The 21567-nt window shown below is 42.4% G+C and overlaps 1 protein-coding gene across 1 annotated transcript in view; it reads left to right on the top strand.

Moving 5' to 3' along the window:
- The window catches only part of otog (otogelin), a 322018-nt gene that overhangs the window by 231868 nt on the left and 68583 nt on the right, over window positions 1-21567 (top strand). The window contains exons 35-36 of the mRNA XM_078549607.1: window positions 1214-1391; window positions 11673-11822. Of these exons, the coding sequence (XP_078405733.1) occupies window positions 1214-1391; window positions 11673-11822 (328 nt within the window). The remainder of the gene's footprint in view (window positions 1-1213; window positions 1392-11672; window positions 11823-21567) is intronic.

Genomic DNA, 21567 nt, shown 5'->3' with positions numbered 1-21567 from the left:
TTTTGTTGCACTCATGTATGTATTTGTCACCAAGGTTGAGACCATCTATTCAGCTGTCTCTGTAAGATCCCTTCCTTCCTCTAACTTAACAAGCCAAACTTCTCCCAAAGTTCCCCCGCTATTGTTCTGAACTCACAACTTTCTCTGATTTGTCATGTTACTTGTCTGAAACCCAATACTGGATGAACAGAAATTTTATCCAATTAAACATTGCCTTCAAGCCCCCCTAGTACAAAGTCGATTTCCTAACCACCAATGCCATCCCCCTCTACCACTACTATCTGAGTCCGATACCAGACTATTTGCAACACTAGCTACCTATTTCACCCTGCTCTTAGCTTCCAACTTGATATCCCCTCTGTCACCAAGACAACCTACTTTGACTGTCTCAGCCCATCTGTTGCTGAAATCTTCATGTATGCTGTTGTTACCCCCGCCCCCCCACCATCTTGAATATTCCTATGCTCTCTGGCTGACTTCCCATTCTCCACCATATGTAAACTTCAGCTGATCCAAAACTTTGCTGTCCACACCCTAACTCTCACACATTCACCCATCACTCCTGTGCTTCCCAACTCAAATTGGCTCCTGATCTACCAATGTTGCAAAAAGTTAAAATTCTCATTCTTCTGTTTGAATTCCTCCATGGCTTCACCCTTCCCTCTCTCTCTCTCTCTCTCTGTAACCTCCTCCAACTTGACAATGCTTTATGAATTATGCATGTCTCTAATTTGGGCCTCTTGTGCATCCCTGATTTGCTTTGCCCCAAAATTGGTGACTATGTCTTCAGCTGTCTAGGCCCTGAGCTATGAAATTTGCACCTCAACTTTCTGCCACTCCTCTTCCTTAAGATGCTTCCCAAAACCTACCTTTTTGACCAAGTATTTAGTCCACTGCATTATATCTTTATGTGGCTCCATATACCCTTATGTGTCTCAATGTGAAATTTTGTGTGATAACTCTCCTATAAAGTGCCTTAGGATGTTTTTCTATGTTAAAAGTGCTATATAAATCCATGTTGGAGTTATATTACCTTTGGTCATTTATTATGTTTGTTGTTTAGTTGTAAGTAAATACCATATTTGGTCTTCTAATGGTGTTTTCATATTGCTGTTCACCATTGGTTGTACACTAGCGTTATAGATGATAAAGTATATAGATTCAGTCTTACTAGCAATATAAATTAATCTTGCTTTTTAAAATTTTTTTTCAGATTCCCTTCCCCCAGGATTTAGATGAATGCATCAAACAAATGTGTGTGGAAGGGCAAATAATCCAAATCAATAGATCACATGACTGTCCCTACATTATGACTCCACCTAGTTGTGAGCTCCTAGGATTTGCTGTACAAGTGAACGGTGACAAATGCTGTCCACAGTGGGAATGTCCATGTAAGACATCTATCTGGCTTTGTTCTAATTCTTTAATCTTAAAATGGTTAATGTTTCATATAAAAGTATTTAAATTGACTTTGGTGGTACAATACAGAAACCAACTCAGAGCATAAAGTGAGTTCAGTTGATGATATCTGTCTCAGCACTGGATAATTGTGAATAAACTGAAATAGTGGAGTTTTATTCAAGATGTCAATAGCATTAGAGCCAGGTCAATATTGCAAGACCTAAAGTAGAAGGGAGAATTTATTTTACAATTGTCAGTTCGCAAATGGAAATGAATTAGGAGCAGGAGTAGGCCATTTGGCTCCTCAAACCTGCTCTGCCATTCAATAGGATCATGGTTGATCTGATTGTGGCCTCAACTCCACTTTCCTGTCTACGCCCTACACCCTTTGACTACCTTAGCAATCAAGAATCTATCTAATTCATCCTTAAAAATGTTCAATGACCCTGCTTTCACCACTGCCTGGGGAAGAGACTTCCAATGACTCACGATCCCCTGAGAGAAAAACTTTCTCCTCACCTCTGTCTTAAATGAGAGACCCCTAATTTTTAAACTGTGTTTCTTAGTTCTAGTCTCTTCCACCCACAAGGGAAAATATCCTTTCAGCATCCACCTTGTCAAGTCCCCTTGGGGTTTTATATGTTTCAATAAGATCACCTCTCATTCCTCTAAACTCCAATGGATACAGGCCCAACCTGTCCAAACTTTCCTCATAAGATAACTTCCCCCATCCCAGGTATCAGTTGAGTGAGACTTCTCTCAACTGCTTCTAACACATTTATATCCTTTCTTAAATAAGGAGACAAAAACTATACACAGTACTCTAGATGTGGTCTCATCAACTGTAGCAAAACATCCCTACTTTTATATTCCACTCCCCTTGCAATAAACACCAACATTCTAATTGTCTTCCTAATTACTTGCTGTATCTTTTGAGATTAATGTACCTGGACTCCCAGTCTTTCATCCCTCTGAGTTCTGCAATCCCTCTCCATTTAAATAATATACTGCCGTTTTACTCTTCTTGCCAATGTGGACAAGTTCACATTTTACCACATTATACTCCATCTGCTAAATTTTTGCCCACTCACTTAACCTATCTATATCCCTTTGCAGGATCCTTATGTCTTCTTCACAACTTACTTTCCTACCTATCTTTGTGCTTTCAGCAAATTTAGCAACCATGCATTCAGTCTCATTGTTCAAGTCATTGATATAATTGTGCTGATCCCTGTGGCACTTGCCAATCTGAAAATGTCCCATTTATGCCTACTCTCTGTTTCCTATTAGCTATCCAATCCTCTACTCATGCTAATATTTTATGCCCTACACCATGAGCTGTTATTTTGCGTAGTAACCTTTGATGTGGCACCTTGTCAAATGCTTCTGGAAGTCTTAAGTGCAGCACATCCACAGGTTCCCCTTTAACCACGTTGCTTGTTACTTTCTCAAAGAATTCCAATAAATCAGTCAAACATGATTTTCCTTTCACAAAACCATGTTGACTCTGCCTGATTGCAATGAGATTTTCTAAGTGCCCTGCGCAAACCTCCTTAATAGATTCTAGCATTTTCCCAATGACAGGTGTTAAGCTAACTGGCCTGTAGTTCCCTGCTTTTTGTCTCTTTCCTTTCTTGAATAGAGGAGTCACATTTTTTTTTTCCAATCTGATGGGACCTTTCCAGAACCTAGGGAATTTTGGAAAATTAACATCAATGCATCTACTATTTCAGCAGCCACTTGAAGACCCTAGGATGAAGTCCATCAGGACCTGGGGGCTTGTCAGCTTTAGGTCCTGGTAATTTTCTCAGTACACATTCCCTGGTGATTATAATTGTTTTAAGTTCCTCCCTCCCTTTCACCTCATGATTCATAACTTTTTCTGGGATGTTATTTGTATCCTCTACAGTGAAGACAGAATTAAAATATCTTTCAGTTCATCCACCATTTTCTTATTTTCCATTATTAATTCCCAAGACGCTCCCTCTAAAGGACTAACAGTCGCTTTACTTACTCTTTTCCTTTTTAAATACCCACAGAAACTCTTGCTATCTGTTTTTATATTTCTGGCTAGCTTTATCTCATACTCTAATTTCCCTCCTTCTTAACATTTTAGTTATTCTTTGCTGTTCTTTATTTTCCATGCAATCTTCTGACCTGCCACTTCCCTTTGCAGAATTCTCTGCTTTTTCTTTCAGATTGGTACTATGGGTGGTGCGTCCTTCCTTTAGAATCTTTCCTTCTCACTGGAATGTTTCTTTCCTGAGTATTCTGAAATATCTCCTTACATGTCTGCCACTGCATATCTACTGACTTATCCCTTAACCTAATTTCCCAGTTCACTTTAGCCAGCTCTGTCTTTATGCCCTCATAATTGCCCTTATTTAAGTTTAAAACACTAGTCTTAGATCTACTGTTCTCTCTCTCAAACTGCACGTGAAATTCAATCATATTATGATCACTGCTACCTAGGGGCACCTTCGCTATGAAGTTATTAATTAATCCTGTCTCATTGCACATTACCAAATCTAGTATAGCCTGCACTCTGGTTGGCTCTAGAACATGCTGCTGTAAGAAACTATCCCGAAAACACTATGTACTCATCATCCAGGTTACTTTTTCCATTCTAATTTGTCCAATCTATATGTATATTGAAATCACCTATGATTGTTGGCATACCTTTCTCATAAGCTCCCGCTATTTCTTCTGTATACCCTATCCTACAGTATGGTTACTATTTGGGGTCTATAAACCACTCCCACAATTGTCTTCCTACCTTTACTATTTCTCACCTCTACCTAAACTGATCTTACATCCTGATCTCCAGAACTAAGGCCATCTCTCTGTATTGTACCAATGTCATCCTTAATTAACAGAGCTACCCACCTAACTTCCTGTTCTTCCTAAATGTCAAGTGCTTTGAATATTCAGGTCCTAGTCTTTGTCATCTTGCTGCCATGTCTCTGTAATGACTATCATATACATATTTATTTTTATTTATGCTGTCAATTCATCTGTTTTATTATGAATGCTACGTGCATTCAGATACAGAGCCTTTAGTTTTGTCTTTTTACTATTTTTGTAACCTCTAGCCTTGTCTGCTGGTGCACACTTAGGTTTGTATACTCAGTCCCTTCCCACCACACTTTGCTAATCATTTCCTACTATAATTACTGCTATCTTGGTCTCTTACCTTGTCTTCTCTTAAAATTTATCACATCTTCCCAAACTTGATCTCTCACCCCACTATTTAGTTTATAACCCTCTCTACTGCCCTAGTTATATGACTCGCCAGAACGCTGGTCCCAGATTGGTTCAGGTGAAGATCAGCACAACGATATAGCTCCGATTTTCCCCAGTACTGGTCACAGTGCCCCATGAATTGAGACCCATTTCTCCCACACCAGTCTTTGAGTCATGCATTTAACTCTAATCTTATTTACCTCACACCAATTTTCTTGTGGCTCAAGTAGTCACCCAGAGATTATTTTGTTTGAGTTCTGCTTTGAAATTTAGCTCCTAACTGCTCATACTCCCTCAGCAGAACCTCTTTCCTAGTTTTACCTATGCCATTGGTACTTACATGGACCACAACCACTGGATCCTCCCCCTCCCACTGCAAGTTCCTCTCCAGCCCAGAGCAGATATTCCAAACCCTGGCACTGGGCAGACAACTCAGCCTTCTGGACTCTTGTCTCAGCTGCAGAGAACTGTGTCTATCCCCTGACTATACTTTGCCCAACTAACACTACATCCCTACTAACTACCCCCACTTGAATGGCTTCTTGTACCATGGCGCCATGGTCAGTTTGCTCATCCACCCTGCAGCCATCACTTTCATTCAAACAGGTTGCAAGAATGTCAATCTGTTGGATAATTGCAAAGGCTGAGGCTCCTTCACTTCAACATTCTAGGTCCCCATACCTGCCTCACTTGCAATCACACCCTCCTATTCCTGACCAAACCAGAAGGTCTTACCCTAAGGGGTGTCACTGCCTCCTGGAACAAAGTGTCCAAGTAACTTTCTCCCTCCCTGACACATCACAGTGTCTGTAGTTTGGCCTCCTGCTCAATAACTCTGAGCCAAAGCTCCCCAATATACAGGCATTTACTGCAGATGTGTTTGCCCTGGATCACTCCAGCGTTCAGGGGCTCCCACAGTCTACAGTCACAACACATCATCTGCTCTTCCATCTTTATTATGTGTTAATTAACTTATTTTTCTTAATTAATTTATAATTAATAAATCCTAATACACCCAATAAGCTTTATTACTGCTAGTAAAGTTTACTAATACTAATAAAACCTTACAATTACTGGTAAATTACACGAGTTTTGAAAGATAAATGAATAAAATACTCACCAGCCTGTTTCCCCTGTGATGCCACTCTTTATATTTCTCAGAAGGCAGATGGACCATAGACTAAAGCAGACTGCTCCTTTAGCTTCTCGCTGGGTCTCTTCCCCTCACTGCCTCACGCTGTTTAAGCCTCTTGCCTCGCCTCTCCCCCTCACTGCCTCACGCTGTTTAAGCCTCTTGCCGTGTCTCTCCCTCTCACTGCCTCACACTGTTTAAGCCTCTTGCCGTGACTCTCCCTCTCGCAGTCTCTCGCCTCTCACTGAGTATCTTGAAATTTGCTTACATTGCTGATCTTTGCTCTTCCTGTACATAATTTTTAGCACTCACTTCTGTTTACAAATACATGTCACAATCATATGCCCATCAATTAACTATCCATTACATAACTTAAAGCTAATTTTAAAAAAATTAACAGGGCAACAGAGAAATCTTGAAGTTACCACTATTATACTGAAAGCCCTTAATCATTTACCTAAAAGTTATATTACATTTCAAATTAGCTGAGAAACTTTGCAACTGAAGGGTATAATCTTGTTAAAGAATAAATGCTAATATTTCCAACAGTTTATTATTAAAATAATATGCTTTCACTCAATAGCAATAATACTGGTCAACAATGAATATATTATCCTGATTTTGAACAATGTGGACAGTGTTGCATTAAACATTTCGGCCCAGATTTTCACACCCAGGTCGGGTGCGCAGAGATGGGAGAAGCCCCCGCTCTGTGAATCAAACCTTTTAAAAATGGTTGCCCAGACATTGGATTTTTGGTCTAGGGAGGTGGGCTGGATTACAAGTCAGGCAGGTGACCCAGGAAGAAGTAAGGAGGCTGCCAGGTTCGGACGTGGGCTGGGTGGAAGGCATGCCTCAAATTTCTGGCACTCTGTCCTAATTTTTTTTAAAAAGAATAAAAAAGAATGAAACATCCCTCCAGCCCTTAACCCTGATCCCCCTCACTCCCCCCACAATCCCTGGACCACATGTATGCCAAACCATCTAGCTCACTCCCTATAAACCCTCTAACCCTCCATACCAACCTATGGCCCCCAACCATATCCCCATGGCCCTTTATAGTCCCTATGCCAACTCATGCCAACCCATGCTTCCCACCCACCACCTATGCCCTTACGCTACCATGCCAACTCATCTAGTATCCACCATGGGCAGACCTCAGGACCCATGCAGAGATGAGATAAAATAAAGTTCTATTTAAGTTCTAAGTGTCTATTGCAGACTTCACTATATTGAAAAAAACACTCATTCATAAAAACTCAATTGCTACATTTACATTCCTTCAACTAAATAAAGCCTTATATCACCAAACATTTCCTTTAGTGCACAATCTCTTATAACAAAAAGTATTTAAATTCATAATGCCACATCAAAGAGTCTATAACCAATTGTATCTGTCAATCAAACTATGAAATAGCAGGTATCCTACTGTAATAATAGATGGTTGTGAAATCAGACATGCAGCACTAATGCAGTAATGGAAACATTCAGGCATATGTCAACAGACAGAGTGAAATAGCAAGCAATCGTTTCTTTCTCCAAACACTCCAGGCATATTTTTCCCCAAAGATTTAAAGAGCAGGACTTTTAAATGCTTTGACAGCTTGACAGGTTGCTTTGACAATTCCTTTTGACAGGTGCATCTGACAGTTTTGACAGGCCTCTTTAACAGGTATTTCTGACAGTTTTGACAGTTGATTTTGACAGGTCTGTTGACAGTTCCAATGAGCTTGGCAGTAATATGTTTATGCTCTTTGATGCCTACTTTTAACAATTCCAAAGGGCACCTGATCTCCACCAAAGGTATCCCCTGACAATATTCAAAGGGGTACCTTACCTCTCCAAAGGCTGGATATCTAAACTAATCCACAGAGTTCAGAGCTGTTCGTAACTTGTCTAATCTGCATCCTTAAGGTTTCACACTCCAAGGCTACCAAAATCCTGCTTCAGTGGAGGCAGCTGATGATTTAAATGGCCAACAGCCTCCATGAACTGCATATGCACGAAATGTATCCCGCCCCCAATCCCGAGCCCGCAAAAATGAGAACTGCTGTGTTTGGGGGCGGGACTTAAGATTTTTGGCCATTTCCGCTATTTTCGCCATGGTGGAGAGCCTCTCAATCATAGCAAAAAGCTGAGCGTTCATCTGGGTTGTGAGTGTGGATCAGAATAATTGTGCTGAATTTTTGTCGACAAGTTTTGTAAAGAGGGAACACATCTTGTTTGCTGAATATAAAAGTTTTTTCAATACTTTGGTTCCACAGTACGGAACAGATTATTTGTGTATCCCTAAACTTCACGGGAGGAATCTAAGGAGAGTTTTGCACTTGAACTTTACATTTATAATGTGAGATTATTACCAGTACAAACTTCTACATGCGTATTTTATGCCAATTGAGCAGACAGATTAATTCCAAAAACAAAACAAATGCAGAAATAACCTATTTTATTATTGTACCAACTTGAAATTTAGACTATTTCATTCAAAAACTAATGGTATTTAGCTTATGGAATTTATTTACCTTATTTACTAATAAGAGAAAATGCTATGGTGAAATCATACACACTCTAGCCTGCCATTAATGCTTAAACACATTTTGCAAGACATGTTTTAATTGCAAACCAGGTTGGCAGACACGATGAAGGATATCAAAACAGATTGCAATTTGAATGCATTTTCTGTTACTGTTAGCTTTTTCGAGAATTATTGAATGATTACTTAAAAGATGATGGTGGTTTAATGCAATCACAAGCAACCAGAGTTTTTAGTTATTGAAAGTCATTAAGTAAAAAATAATACATCTTAAAGAATCTGTCTTCGATGAAGCTTTATCATGGCTGATCTCAATTTATTGTGGCTGCTCTCACAGCATGATTAACTTTGCACTGATAATATTCTCCTCTTGTAACATTTCTCTAAGAAAATTACAACAAAGATTTTCTCCACTAGTTGCCCCTGACTAGGTGTAAAATAGCAGTCAGATATTAGCTTTCACATTGCCACAATTGTATGGTGCCCAGACATGAGTGAGCTTCTTGAGCTACAATGAAATGCTGGATTGCCTTAATAAAAAGGCCTTTGGAGCTATCTTGTCATTTTTTGGATACTGGTTTCAAAGTGGAGAAATCATGGAGGCTGAAGAAAACATACAAGCTTATGTACTTCAAATTTGCATTCCAAAAGGTTAAAATTTACAAATTATGTCAAATTGGATATATTGTTAAAATAGTAAAAAGAAAATGTGTAAATATATGCATTTTACTTGTGTGGCATTATTTCAGTGCAAAAGTACTCCTGAAATTTGAGTATTTTGTTCCTGTAATATATTTTTTCAGAGTCACAGAGCTGAGCCAAGTTCACCCGACCTGAGAGCAGTCAGAATGATAACAGAGTTTTAATATGCAAATAAATATGCCAAATTTGAATTAACAAATTTAAGAATGGTAAATTAGGTAAAACAGACTGGACAATGTTACAGACAAATTAATACCTAGGCTGATGATGTAGGTGGCAAAAGACAATAACATTTTGCGTGGCTCAAATGGCCTGATAAACAGACAACATTTTGAATAATTTCCCATTATTATTGCTTCAACCCCAAGATGTGTTACATCCACAAATGTAAACAATGAGGCAAAAACAGAAAACAGAGCCAAAATGCTTAAAATGTATCTTTGATCAAAATCTATCGTTATGAGATGAATATAGCGTGTTAGTATTTGCACTGTTCAGGTGAAGTTAGCTTGTTGAGAGGGCAAGCTTAATCTAATTCAGGATTTTTTGCTGGTGGGGTGTTGGCAAACAAGTTTCTACAATCGTGAAATAATTTGCAGTTTCACAGAACATTAAATATTGTTTCCGTATAATGTTACAGTAATACAAAAAAATGCATTCACCTTTAGAAACAACAGCTGTAGGACTATATTAAACATTAATGGAGAGATTAAAATGTGCACATTAAGGCAAAAAAGCATTCACTTTGAGGCTTGAGTATGGAAAAAAATATCACTGCTTTTTTTACCTATTATGTTATGAGCTCAGAGGGGAAGGCAATTGAGTAACTATATTTTCCTTCTAATGTTCTATGTCATACCCTCAAAAAGAAAATCCAGAATTGTAATGAAAACCTGGATTCTAAACTGCTCAATGCCTTTTGAAATAGAAAGACTATTTGGAAACGCACCAAATTACTTAGCAAAATGTAAAATAAACAGAAACTATGCAGAGGCTGTCATAATTGTCTCTAGGCCACCTGTCTATAAAGGGCCTCCCGCTCAACATTAATTTGACGATTGACATTTAATCGTGTTAAACAGTACTCAATGAACAGAAATATCCTCACTTATATTCTTAACAGATAGTCAAATAAAATTAGGAAGGGAGATGGTTTTCCCGTAATTAAATGAAAAAAGAAAGATAGCTCCAACATTCTAGGCTGATATTAAAGCTTAAATTTTCCAATTTCATGCCAAGGTTTCTCACCACCAGCATATCTGGCTATCGGCAAGGACTCAGAACATTTACGCCTACCTGTAAAGCCTGTAGGGGATATCTCCCTGTGTGGTGCACATTGGGTGGGTAGACTGATCGGGACAATCCCTGGTTCCCAAACTCCTTTGATGGTCTGGCTTAATATTCATAGGCAGGCTGCCCACAATTTTACATCACTGATTGATAGCCCGCTGATTTGGAGGACAGGGTGATGAGTGGGCCTGATGCTATTTAAATTGAGCTTCCATCTCTTAGCACAAAGGTGTCTTTTAACTCATCAGTTATTTCTACCAGTTTTTGAATTTTGGATGTCTCCTGCCGTGGCACTAGGATTTAGAAATGCTGTAGTGAAGTTCAGCGACCTTACTCAAACTGCAAAGGTGAAAATGGTGTGTTGCATTCACTTTATCTTAGGATGATATATTACTACAGAACACTTTTGCTCACACCCTCCTGCCTCCTCTGCACTCTAAATGTTCCCCTCCTCCATTCCACATGTTTTTACTGCAATCATAATGGAACAGTGCACCAACTCTATTTCTGAAAAGGCACAAACAGCATTCTTATTTTACTATGGTAATAACTGGAAAGGTATTCACTTTTCTGCTAACAGCTTTCATATTAGAGCCATTTTCTTGCACATGACTATCTCCCTATCTTGTTCACAACTTGCTGCTTCTCTCTCAGTGCTCCATGCCTATTATGTAAAATTGGCTCACAAATCTCACAACCCTTTTCAAAAACCGTACACTAGTTCACTCTCAACTTTCTTGTAGGACACACTAGCTCCCAAAAGTCAGCAAGATTGAGCCTCTGTACAAGCCCTCAGTCAAAGGGCCAATATCCTGGCTCTAATCTAAAATGGTGGCAGGCAGATCTGCAATAGAAAAGGAACAGCAAGTCTTGCACCCCTATTTTTTTTACACTAGCATCTCATTCCCAGCTGAAAACAGAGTGAAACCCTGTCTCACATGTAAAGAAGGGCAGAGATCCTACTTGAAGGCAATAACCTTTTATATAACTCTGTGTAAGAGAGCAGTTAACCATATATCACATAATGAAGAAAAGGCTTGTGTGTTATTGGGTAAGTTGGAAGATTTTTGCATTTGTGTTAAATGATTCTACATTTTAAAAAACACTTACTGCACAATCTTTCCTGATCTACATATGCTATTTAAAATGGATATTAAATTGAAGTCTGAAAAGGTTTTGCTAATGTTTTGTAACCATGCTTGTACTGATTTAAGTCATTGTGAAAACATTACTGTGTGATTTGAGTGTGATGTGAAAGGGCTCTCCCAAACTTGTTCCCTCCCTAAACAATAATCATCCTGATTTGAAGCTCAGTTTACTGAAGTTGGGAACTAGTCTTTAATAACAGCATAAGTTATTTCATTTTTATAGGTCGGTGTTCTATTCTTGCTAATCTACACGTAATTACTTTCGATGGAAGTGGCTTTGGCATTTCTGGAGCTGCTTCATACGTTATTACTTCACTGGCAAATGAAACCATTACTGTAGGGATCAGCGAATGTCTCAGCAGCCAGATGGTAAGTGTTCAAGATAATATAAACCCCTGAGAATCCATGTTACTTCACAGAATAAAATACAAGGTTGCCTGAATTTCTACAGCTTTCTAATTCTTAAATATCCCTCATCTTTCAACACAATTACCTTACTTTTAATCAAGTATGCTTTGGGACCCAGCTTCAATTAAAGGAATTCCTTGGCATCTATTTTAATAATTTAGTGCAGCGTTACAACACTGGTATTTGTTATAAGAGAAATAACATTTACGTGAATGTAATCCATTTGCCTTGGTTGGAAGGAGTTTGCAGCTGGTTCACTTGGGCCTTGCTGCAAGTGTTTATAGGTTGTATATTATCTCCACAGCCATTGGAGACACTGCAGTTCAGATCTTTTTTGGCAAGATTTTTCCTGCCAGTGCTGACTCTGACTGCTGTTCAGTCCAAAAGCACTGGAATCCCTGAAATGCCTAGCTCAAATGGCCAATTTTTAGCTGTCAGTGCAACAGAGTGCTATGCTAGCCTATTTGGTTATGGGGGGCATAATAGTCAAGCTTGATTCTTTGTTCTGTCAATTTCCACATTTTTTTAGCAGGGGGCTCCTAGATAGTAATCTGAAACAGGAAAGTTGATTTCCACCCCCCCACCAGCCTGAAGGGGTTGAGGCTAATTGTAGCACCCCTACTCCTCTACCAGTTTAGATCAAAAGTCAAAACAGGCCAGGGGTCAGAAGTGTTATTTTGTGCAGAGTTAGCTTTTCTGCAATAAAATATTATTAGTATTAATCTTGTTTCATGTATTTATCATCTAATTTTATTTACAGATAATAAAATCAGTTTCCTGTTTTAATATACACATCACGCTATCAGTAATGTATGTCGAATGAACAGAGATGATTAAGGGAACAGATAAATCAGAGATGTGTCAATATACTTTAATGCCTCATATCTATTCTTTGTACTTTGGCTGAAAAGATAGTGGGTTTCGATTGATGGTGATGTCTCCTGAAGGAAGTGTTTGCTTCACAAATCTTTAAGAGTGAAATCACCCCATAGATTTTTTGTTTTTTTTTAATCCTCTTCTCCTCCACCATTGGGTTTGGATGGGTGGAAGTCCCATTTCAAATCTTGTAAAATTTTAACATCTATGATATGGTGAAGTGCAAGCTGTATAGCATCTGTGGGCAAAGATATGAATATAGGAATCAAATCAGAAATTGATAGTCTTCGATCTATGGACAAGAGGCAAATTTTCGACTTCCAGCTGAAGATTTTGCATCAGAAATATTGGCACCTCTGATACCCCATTGAAGCCCAAAGCCTGCCTGATCTAATTTTCACATGGTCTTGGTATACCTGCCAAATTCTGGCTGGAAGCTGCTTACATATACAAATTTTGGTTCTGCTTGAATTGTAGAAACCCAGTTGCAATTTTCACATACAAATGGGTGAATTGTGAACTGAGGCAGGAGTAGCGCAGTCTAATTAGAGGTCATTAAAGGATCCACTGGAGGCCATTGAAAAAGTTGTCATAGAAATGTTTAATTTTGTGGGGCCAAGAAAACACGGTGGCATACAGCAGGTCCTTGCCAGACACCCCTGCGATTACTACTCCTACCCTGCAGGACGCCACCCCACTCCATCAAATGCAATCTGCTAGTCAGCTCAGCATGGAAGCTGGCTGATTTCCTGACCTTCTTCAGGAACCATAACAGGTTGCCTGCTTGGTGCCAGCTGCTCGCTGTCGGCATTTAAGTGAGAACTGGATCAGAAATCTGTTCCAGTCACTGGACAACAGCTTCAATCGGGTTCCATTAAATTTGCACCCATTTCGTGTGGAAGTTGAAGATCTCCACAATAATGCAACATGTTTCCTACCTGCCTTCATCAGTGTGAGATCTCGTGGATAACGTAAGTTTGCCAACCGCTTGCATGGTGTGATTTCTGGTAGATTTTCAGAGCAAAACTTAAAGCATGAATGCATTCTTATAGGGAGGTTGCATTCACATCAGCGCCGTTGGGATTTGTTAGTACTATCAAGGGTTGGAAGCAAGCCCCAGATTTTCTGACATTTCCCTTGTTCAAGAAGTAGTAGAAAGAAGATGGCAAAACACAACATTCATCAGGTCTAGAAGAGGTGTCAGAAGTTGTTAACTCTGGCAGTGTTATGCCCAGGACCTGGATAAAATGCAGAGAAAGGACCAATGACCTAACAGGAGCAGCAAGGGTGGTGTAGGTCTTCATTTCTCCATCTCTGCATTTCACCCGACAACAGCCCTTTGCCCCCTTTCCCAGCATGCTGAACACTTCCTTTCCCTACATCATATCATTCTCTACTAGTCACAAGGGCACATTGTATACCACTCACCTTCTGATCCCAAACACACCTCTTGCTTGCAGCCTCCACAGCAGGGCACTACTCTGTTTTCACATGGTACCAAATGTGAAACAACTCCCTTTGATGACTCCTTTCTCACTTCACAGTTCCAACTGTGAGCACCTCAACTTTTTCACATTTAGCACTTTTGTCTGTAGTGTGGTTTCATAACAGCTTATGAATGTGGATCATGGGCAGGTTATATTTATGATAGCTGGTTGAATTGTTGGTGTCCTGAAACAGCTAAACAAGATCTGTTAATTCAGAGGGAGAAAATTGTGTCATGTTTCGAGGAATAAAACACAGAGCAATCAGCTCCTTCTTTCTGACTGCAAGGTATTGTAGGGGCTCTCCCTCCTGTTCCTCCCTTCCCTTCAGCCTAATGTTTGTCAAATGAGGACAGTTGCTTCTGTTATTCCTTCTCCATGTGCACACCTATGAATAGCAAAGCTGTGCAAATGCAGCACACAAAATTCTATGCTCCTCCAAAGAGAGACCCAAACTTATCCAAGTATCTAAAGTGTTATTTCAGGAGCTCTATTGTGTGCAATTTTAATTCTTCCATCACTGGTGGCTATGCCTTCAGCTGCCTAGGTCCAAAGCTGAGGAATTTCCTCTCAACCTCTCTAATTTTCTCTTCTTTAAAATGTTTCTTAAGTCCCACTTCTTTGACCAAGGTTTTGGTCACCTGTCTTAATGGACGTAACTTTACTAACTGCGAGATGCAGGCAGGCGCACGCCCAACCTGTTCGAGCGTAAAATAGCGCGAGAAGACGTCGGGCGAGTGTCCCGATGTCATCCTGCACACGTGCAATCTTCAGGTCCGCAGGCGCGCGCGGGTGTCGGAGCCACGTCCACCATCAATTAAAAGGCCACTTAAGGCAATTAAAAACCCGATTGATCCCAGTTTTATGTTGCCCTTGCGATTTTGCGCTCATCGCACGAGCAAAATGGGCAGGTGGGAAGCCCACATTTTGCAAAACTTTATTCAAGGGTGGGATAAAAAGGGTCAGCAGCATTGCCATTGTGAGTTTAGGAAAGAGTTTGCTGCTGGTTGCTTATTTGAACTTGACAGCTTCATCTCAATTCTGAACTTCATTCTTAGCATTTCTAGGCTTAATTTCAGGATTTCTTGGTGTCTCCGAGGCCCCCGGAGGATTTTGACCTTATGGACCCTTCTAGGTATCAGACAGCCTTCTGTAAGCCTGGTAATGGGAATTGTGTCCTCCGCTGGAGGCACCTCCTCTGAGGAGGAAGAGAGGGGCAGAAGAGAGGGGAGGCCAGGTGTCCCCAATGCAACTTCCAGGTGAGCGACCTGTGGGAGGAGAGGCAAAGGCATAAGGGGCGCAGGGCCAGCAGGTAGTCCAAGGCGGAAAGGGCTACAGAAGATGCCACTATCTTGCTGCCAGGGTTTACAGGCAGTGATGCAGCTACCTCAATATGTCCAAGGGGCAATGCCGAAAGGGGCTCTGCCTCTCCAATAATACTGTGACCTCCATTTGTTATATGATTGGGCCTGAGATCATCTCCAACTTTGTGGGTGGAAATCCCATGCCAGTGGCTCTGAAGGTCACAGTGGCCCTCAACTTCTATGCCTCTGGGTCTTTCCAGGGCATCTTTCTGGAGTGTCCCAATTAGCCTTCCACAGTTGCGTCAAGCTGGTGACAAAACTCTGTTCAGGCTGGTAATGACATTTATTCATTTCCGTATGGATGAGGCCAGCCAGGCTGAGCGAGTCAGAGGGTTTGCAGCGATTTCTGGGTTCCCCTGCATCCAGGGTGCAATCGACTGCACTCATGGCCATCAAGGCGCCAGTGGGTCAGCCGGGTGCCTTCATCAACAGGAAGGGATTCCACTCGATGAACATCCAGATAGTGTGTGACCACAGGACGCAGATTCAGCAAGTCTATGCAAGGTACCCTGGCAGCTTCCATGACACTTATATCCTAAGACACTCCCAGGTCCCAAGGCTATTCAGTGCTCCAACCCGACTGGACGGATAGCTGCTGGGTGACAAGGGCTATCCATTGAAAAGGTGGCTTATGACACCTCTCCGCCACCCAAGAACAGAGGCAGAGCAGTATTATAATAGGAGTCATGCCTCCACAAGGACAGGTGATAGAGAGGACCGTAGGTCTTCTGAAGATGTGCTACCGATGCCTGGACCATTCACGGGGAGCACCACAATATCCTCCAGAGCGGGTGTCACTGATAGTGGTTGCATGCTCTGCTCTCCATAATCTGGCACTGGCAAGGGGAGACCCACTTGAGGAAGAGGATCTTGATGCAGCTCCACAGGCCACAGATGTTGAACCTAGTAGTGAGTGAGAAGAGGAGCATGGTGAGGAGAACACTAAGTGTGTGGAGGCAGAATTCTGTATCCTTCAGGGAGGCAGGGACATCAGGGATCCAACGCACCTTCAGCTAGGCTGCCAAAGATCTGCTTCCACCTCATGCCAGGGTTGCCATCTCCATCCCAGATATCTGAAATGACCCTTTCATTTGAACCCAAAGTCCACTCATTGCCTATGCAATAAAGTTTAAGCACTCACATCCAACATTCCATACTGGCGTACCCTGCACCAAAAAAAAAGGTGAAGCATACTCAGGCCATTATGACAAATAAATAAAAAAAAACAAAATTTATGTAATTTTCACAACCAAAACAAATTAACATTACCATCTCTGGTGTTCACTTCCACACCAGTAAACATAAACAAAACATTACAAAACAGAAGATCACCCATGGCCAGTCCCTCTTGTGCTGAAGATGCCTTAAACTTACATTTACATGTGCTACGTCTTGGTGCCCCCCGCTCCCCTCTTGCTCACAGTGGCATTGGAGACAGCCTGCTGACTCTGCTGTCTTGTTGGCCTTAATGAGCTTGGCGGTCGTCCTCTGGCCGGTGGAGCCTGTGCTGGCCCCGCCTGGGAGGGAACGGCTAGTGCTATGGTTGGCATCTCCCTAGTCACCGTAGCCTCATCAGATGCCACGGCCACTGGTGGAGGGGTGGAGCAGCTGCCGCCATTATCCAGAGTGCCCTGAGAGGAGCCTGCAGAGACGACAAGCAGCTCGTATGCCTACATGAAGTCATTCTGGATCTCCCTGCTCGCCATTGATGGACAAGCACCTAGCTGGGATACTGGGTGCCTCATCCATCTCCCATACTAGCACTGACCAACTGAAGTCAATGCCTGTGTGAGGGCTTGCAGGTCCGAGCACAACCCCCGGAACCCCTTGATTTTGCCCCTGGACCTGCCTCTCCATGAGAGTCGTCGCTCTCTGAATGGAGGATGCAGTGCACTCGGCCATGAGGGTCAACGCAATGCTTATGCTTCGCATGGACTCCTCCACAATGAAGACCATGGCACGCATACCCTCATGGATCTTTGCCAGATCCTCCTGCACACCCCGCTGGACATCCAGCATCTGCTGCGTAATGACGACTCCAGAGGCTCATCTGCCTTCGACTCAGCATCGCCCTGGTCTCCATCAGTCCTTCGACTGCCGGCGCCCTGAGCACCCTCTGCCTCCACCACCTCCTCACGTGAGTGTGAAGTGCCCTCACCACTGTGCTCCGACATTCCAACCGAAGATGTAACGCCCAGCGAGGTGCTGGTATCTGCGCTGGTGCCTGGGTCAGAGAGTGGGTGTCACGCAGGTGCAGTTGAAATCTGGCGGTCCTCTGGCAGGGGTGGCTCTTCAGGCTCCTGCGAACGAGTGCCTGCTGGCAAATCTAAGGGAGAACAACGACATGTCATTAGTTTAAGTCATCACACTGTCACTGTGACAATGGAGATCTGCACCACGGTGCCATCATCTTTCAATGATCAATGGGGGCTCCAGTTTTGAGGCTCCCATCAATTAGGAGACTACACAAGAATGTTTGCACCATCTGAAACTCTCACCTCTGTGCACTGCACTCTTCGTCTGATACCCCAGCCTCTCCATGACTGGCTGACCAAGGTGCTTGGCACCTCTTCAGCTCCAAGGCGTCCTGTTCAAATCTGATCAAGATCAGGAGGTTTGGGGAGCCTCCGCCTGTCCGTGACCTCTCAATGTTGTTATGGCTCATCCTCTCCTGAAAGGACAGAGGAGCATTGATAAGTCTACTTTCTAACTGCATCGCCATTGCAGCCTGGCCAACCCCTCCTGAGGAACACCTTGCAGGGCACATCTGAGTTGTGGCTTTCGAGCCGCAAGGCACTCAGTCCAAGCAGCCAGGGCTCACCACCTTGGCCAGCTTCGGCGTCATTGACAGTTGGCACTCAGACTCTAACACCCCTGAGCTCCATGGGGGGATGACCAGCTCTTAAACTCCACCACACTGTTCCATGCTCACCCTTCCCGAGTGCAGCAGGTCATTGAAGCTTTTGCGCGTTGCACCCATATGCGCTGCACAATGTTGTGGCTGCTGACCTGAGCTGCCACCTCCTCCCAAGCTTTTTTTGTCAGGTGCGGTAGCCTCCTTCTTCTATCTCTGGGGACGAGGGTGTACCTCCTGGCAGCCATCTCCTCCAGTAGCACCCTGAGGCACTTGTCCAAAAACCGGGGTGGGGGGTTGGTTGGGCCAGGCTGTGAGCTTAAAAGATCATCTTAAAGCAGAGAGATAATTTGTAGAGAGCTGGTTGTACTATTAGCCTCTGCATTAAAGCCGTACAAAAATAAAGTGAAAAAAAGAACACATTTTACATTTGACTTCTCACCACTACAGTTTCACTGTAGAGATTGCAGAGGCCACGTGAGTCAACCACCTGGAAACGAGACAAGCGTAAATGAACTTGGGGTGAATTTGCAATGACATTACTCTTTTCAGTTTGCACTGGTGAAGGCAAAGCTACTTGTATTCAACACAAACTCTTGCATGGTGGCCTACAAATTATTGAAAGTTTTGGTGTTCCTGAATAGGGAGCATCTCAAAAGAAGAGTAATAAATTACAGGCAAAATCTTCAGTATATGGTGGCTCAAAAGCTTTTCTTAACTGGACTTAAGCAGGTGTTTTTTTTAAAATTAAGGTCAAGCTTAATCATGTCCTCACATGTACCTAACCAGACCCAAACCAAACCAATCCACTCATCGTTTCATTAATTATGTGTTTACTTATCAGGAACACCTGGTCCACTGCACAAATTAGGCCTTAATTGCATGTTATTAAATGTCTTTGCTACATAGCTATAATATAACAAAGCAGTTGGAAGGAGGTCTCGATTATTATAGTGCATCTATTAACAATATTTGTGGAAAAAGACAGGATGTTTGATACTTTGTCGTGAGAAAAATATGTGAAGTGTTTAATTAAGTTATATACATCCACACAATTCCTACTTTATTATACACGGTTCATATTTTGTCTAAACTTTTTGCCACTATATCCTCCCTCCTTGAATTTGGCTGGGTATATGATACATTTTATAATCAAGTTAAATAGGACCATTTTATAAACAGTAATTACTAGTGTTTCACTTTGATTCACAATTTTCACAGAAGGTTTAATAGAGAAGGTAAATGATTTGCAACATAAATCCTAAGCCCTTGTCGTTGTGTGTCAGCTGAGAGTCATTTTATAAAAGTTGTTCCTGTTAGTAAACTGAGGGCTGCATTTTGAGCCCCTACAGCAGCTGTGAGGGAAGGTGGATGAGAGCCAAAAATAGCCCTGCCAGACAGCATTCTGGTTCCCTGCTCCATCCTGGCTTTGGGCCACTTTTCCAGGAGCAGGATTGGGGAGAGTGATGGCAAAGCTACCTGCCCACACGGTTCATCAAGAGCCTATTGAGGCCAATTAGACTGGGACTTTCCTGCAAGCGGCAAGGGGCTGTTTAAGTGCATGAATGTGGCCTCCCTGCTTGCCCGGGTGCAGGAGCAGCCACAGGCTGTCCTATATAAGTGTGCAACTGTTCCCTCCCCGCCCCCCCTTCCCCTCCCCTCTCCTGCCCCCCTCCCCCTCCTCCCTCCTCCCCAAGCCTGTGGTGGCCTGACTGCAAAATCCATTTTTTAATTTAAGATTGAAATAAGTTGGAGAGAGGGTGCCTCCATCTTGAAGTGCCCTCTCCTTACTTACCTTCCATTGCATCCTGCTGCCTTTTTCAAACTGAAAGGCCTTTAGCCCTCCAGTTTCAAGAGCCTGCCTACTATCCCTAATTGCCCATCTCCAAGCCAATTAGTGGTTGGGGGGGGATGCCCCCATGAAAATCGTGCTGAGGGACTGCTTCACCCTCGGAGGCAGGTTAGGTGCTCGGAAACAGTCCTGACCTCTTTTTTTCCACCCCTGGAGGAAAAGTCCTGGCCAATTACCCAGAGGTAGGATGAAGCCGGGGAACCGGCACATCAGTCGGCAGGGCTATTTTTAAGCACATACCCAGCTCTGTTCTGAGCCCGGCGGGAGCTCAAAATTCAGCCCATGTAAGTCAGACTCAGTTTTATGAAAAATAGTCAAGTATTTCTATCCTATCACTCTTAAAAATACACACCGACCCTGTAGGCTGGACATAACTGTGGGTAGGAGGTAGAATGCCCGTGTGAAACTGGAGTTGCAGAGCAGGGATGTCAAGAGTACACTGTAGTTTAAGTTTCCATTTAGTTTTCATATGCTGCTAAATTTCTGGTTGGGTGAAGTGGTTTTGTGAATGCCAAAGCCCTGGAAACACCAGGTGTGCTTGTTGGAGCCATCTTGTTCATCCTTCAAGGCAAAGATGAGTATATTGATTATCTTGGTGTTTGGTAGGACTCTGGTGGGTATGTAGGTGACTGCTAAGGCTCATCTGTGCCCAGAAGGTCTGCTGAAAATAGAACTGAATAGCTCAGATGAATAAGGTTTGGGCAAGTTTCTGGCTCAGGTTTTCCTTTCCTTGTATTTTCTCTCTGCCCCTCATATGCGCTTACTTTTGAAGGAGGCCACACCATTTCTTATTTGGTTGTGTCAGGTGCAGCGATCTTCGGCGAGCTTCTCCCAGGACTCAAAATCAATATCAAAACTCCTAAGTGAAGACTTCAGAGTGCCCTTGTGGTTCTTTCTTTGACTACCATGATAGCGCACCCCAGACTCGAGTTCTCCATAGAAGATTTGCTTTGGTAAGAGGGTATCAGGCATTCTTGCTACATGACCTTCCCAACTCAGTTGTGACTGTCTCAATAAGGTGTGGATGTTTGGCATGCCAGCTCGGGTGAGCACCTCAGTGTCTGGTATTTTGTCCTGCCATTTAATCTTCTGAAGACAGCTCAAGTGAAAGTGGTTGAGCTTCTTGTCATGACACTGGTACACAGTCCAAGTCTCGCATGCATAGAGCAGAGTGGGCAGGACAACTGCTCTATAGACTTTCATTTTGGTAGGCAGACTTGCTTCTCGTCATTCTCAGACTAAAGTTCAAAATCTGCTGAAGGTTACATTGCTCTGGAAAT

This window comes from Cetorhinus maximus, chromosome 9 (genome assembly GCF_964194155.1).
Source record: "Cetorhinus maximus chromosome 9, sCetMax3.hap1.1, whole genome shotgun sequence".
Lineage (NCBI taxonomy): Eukaryota > Metazoa > Chordata > Chondrichthyes > Lamniformes > Cetorhinidae > Cetorhinus > Cetorhinus maximus.
Note: the sequence above shows the minus strand (reverse complement) of the source record. Positions and strands in the feature narration are given on the sequence as shown.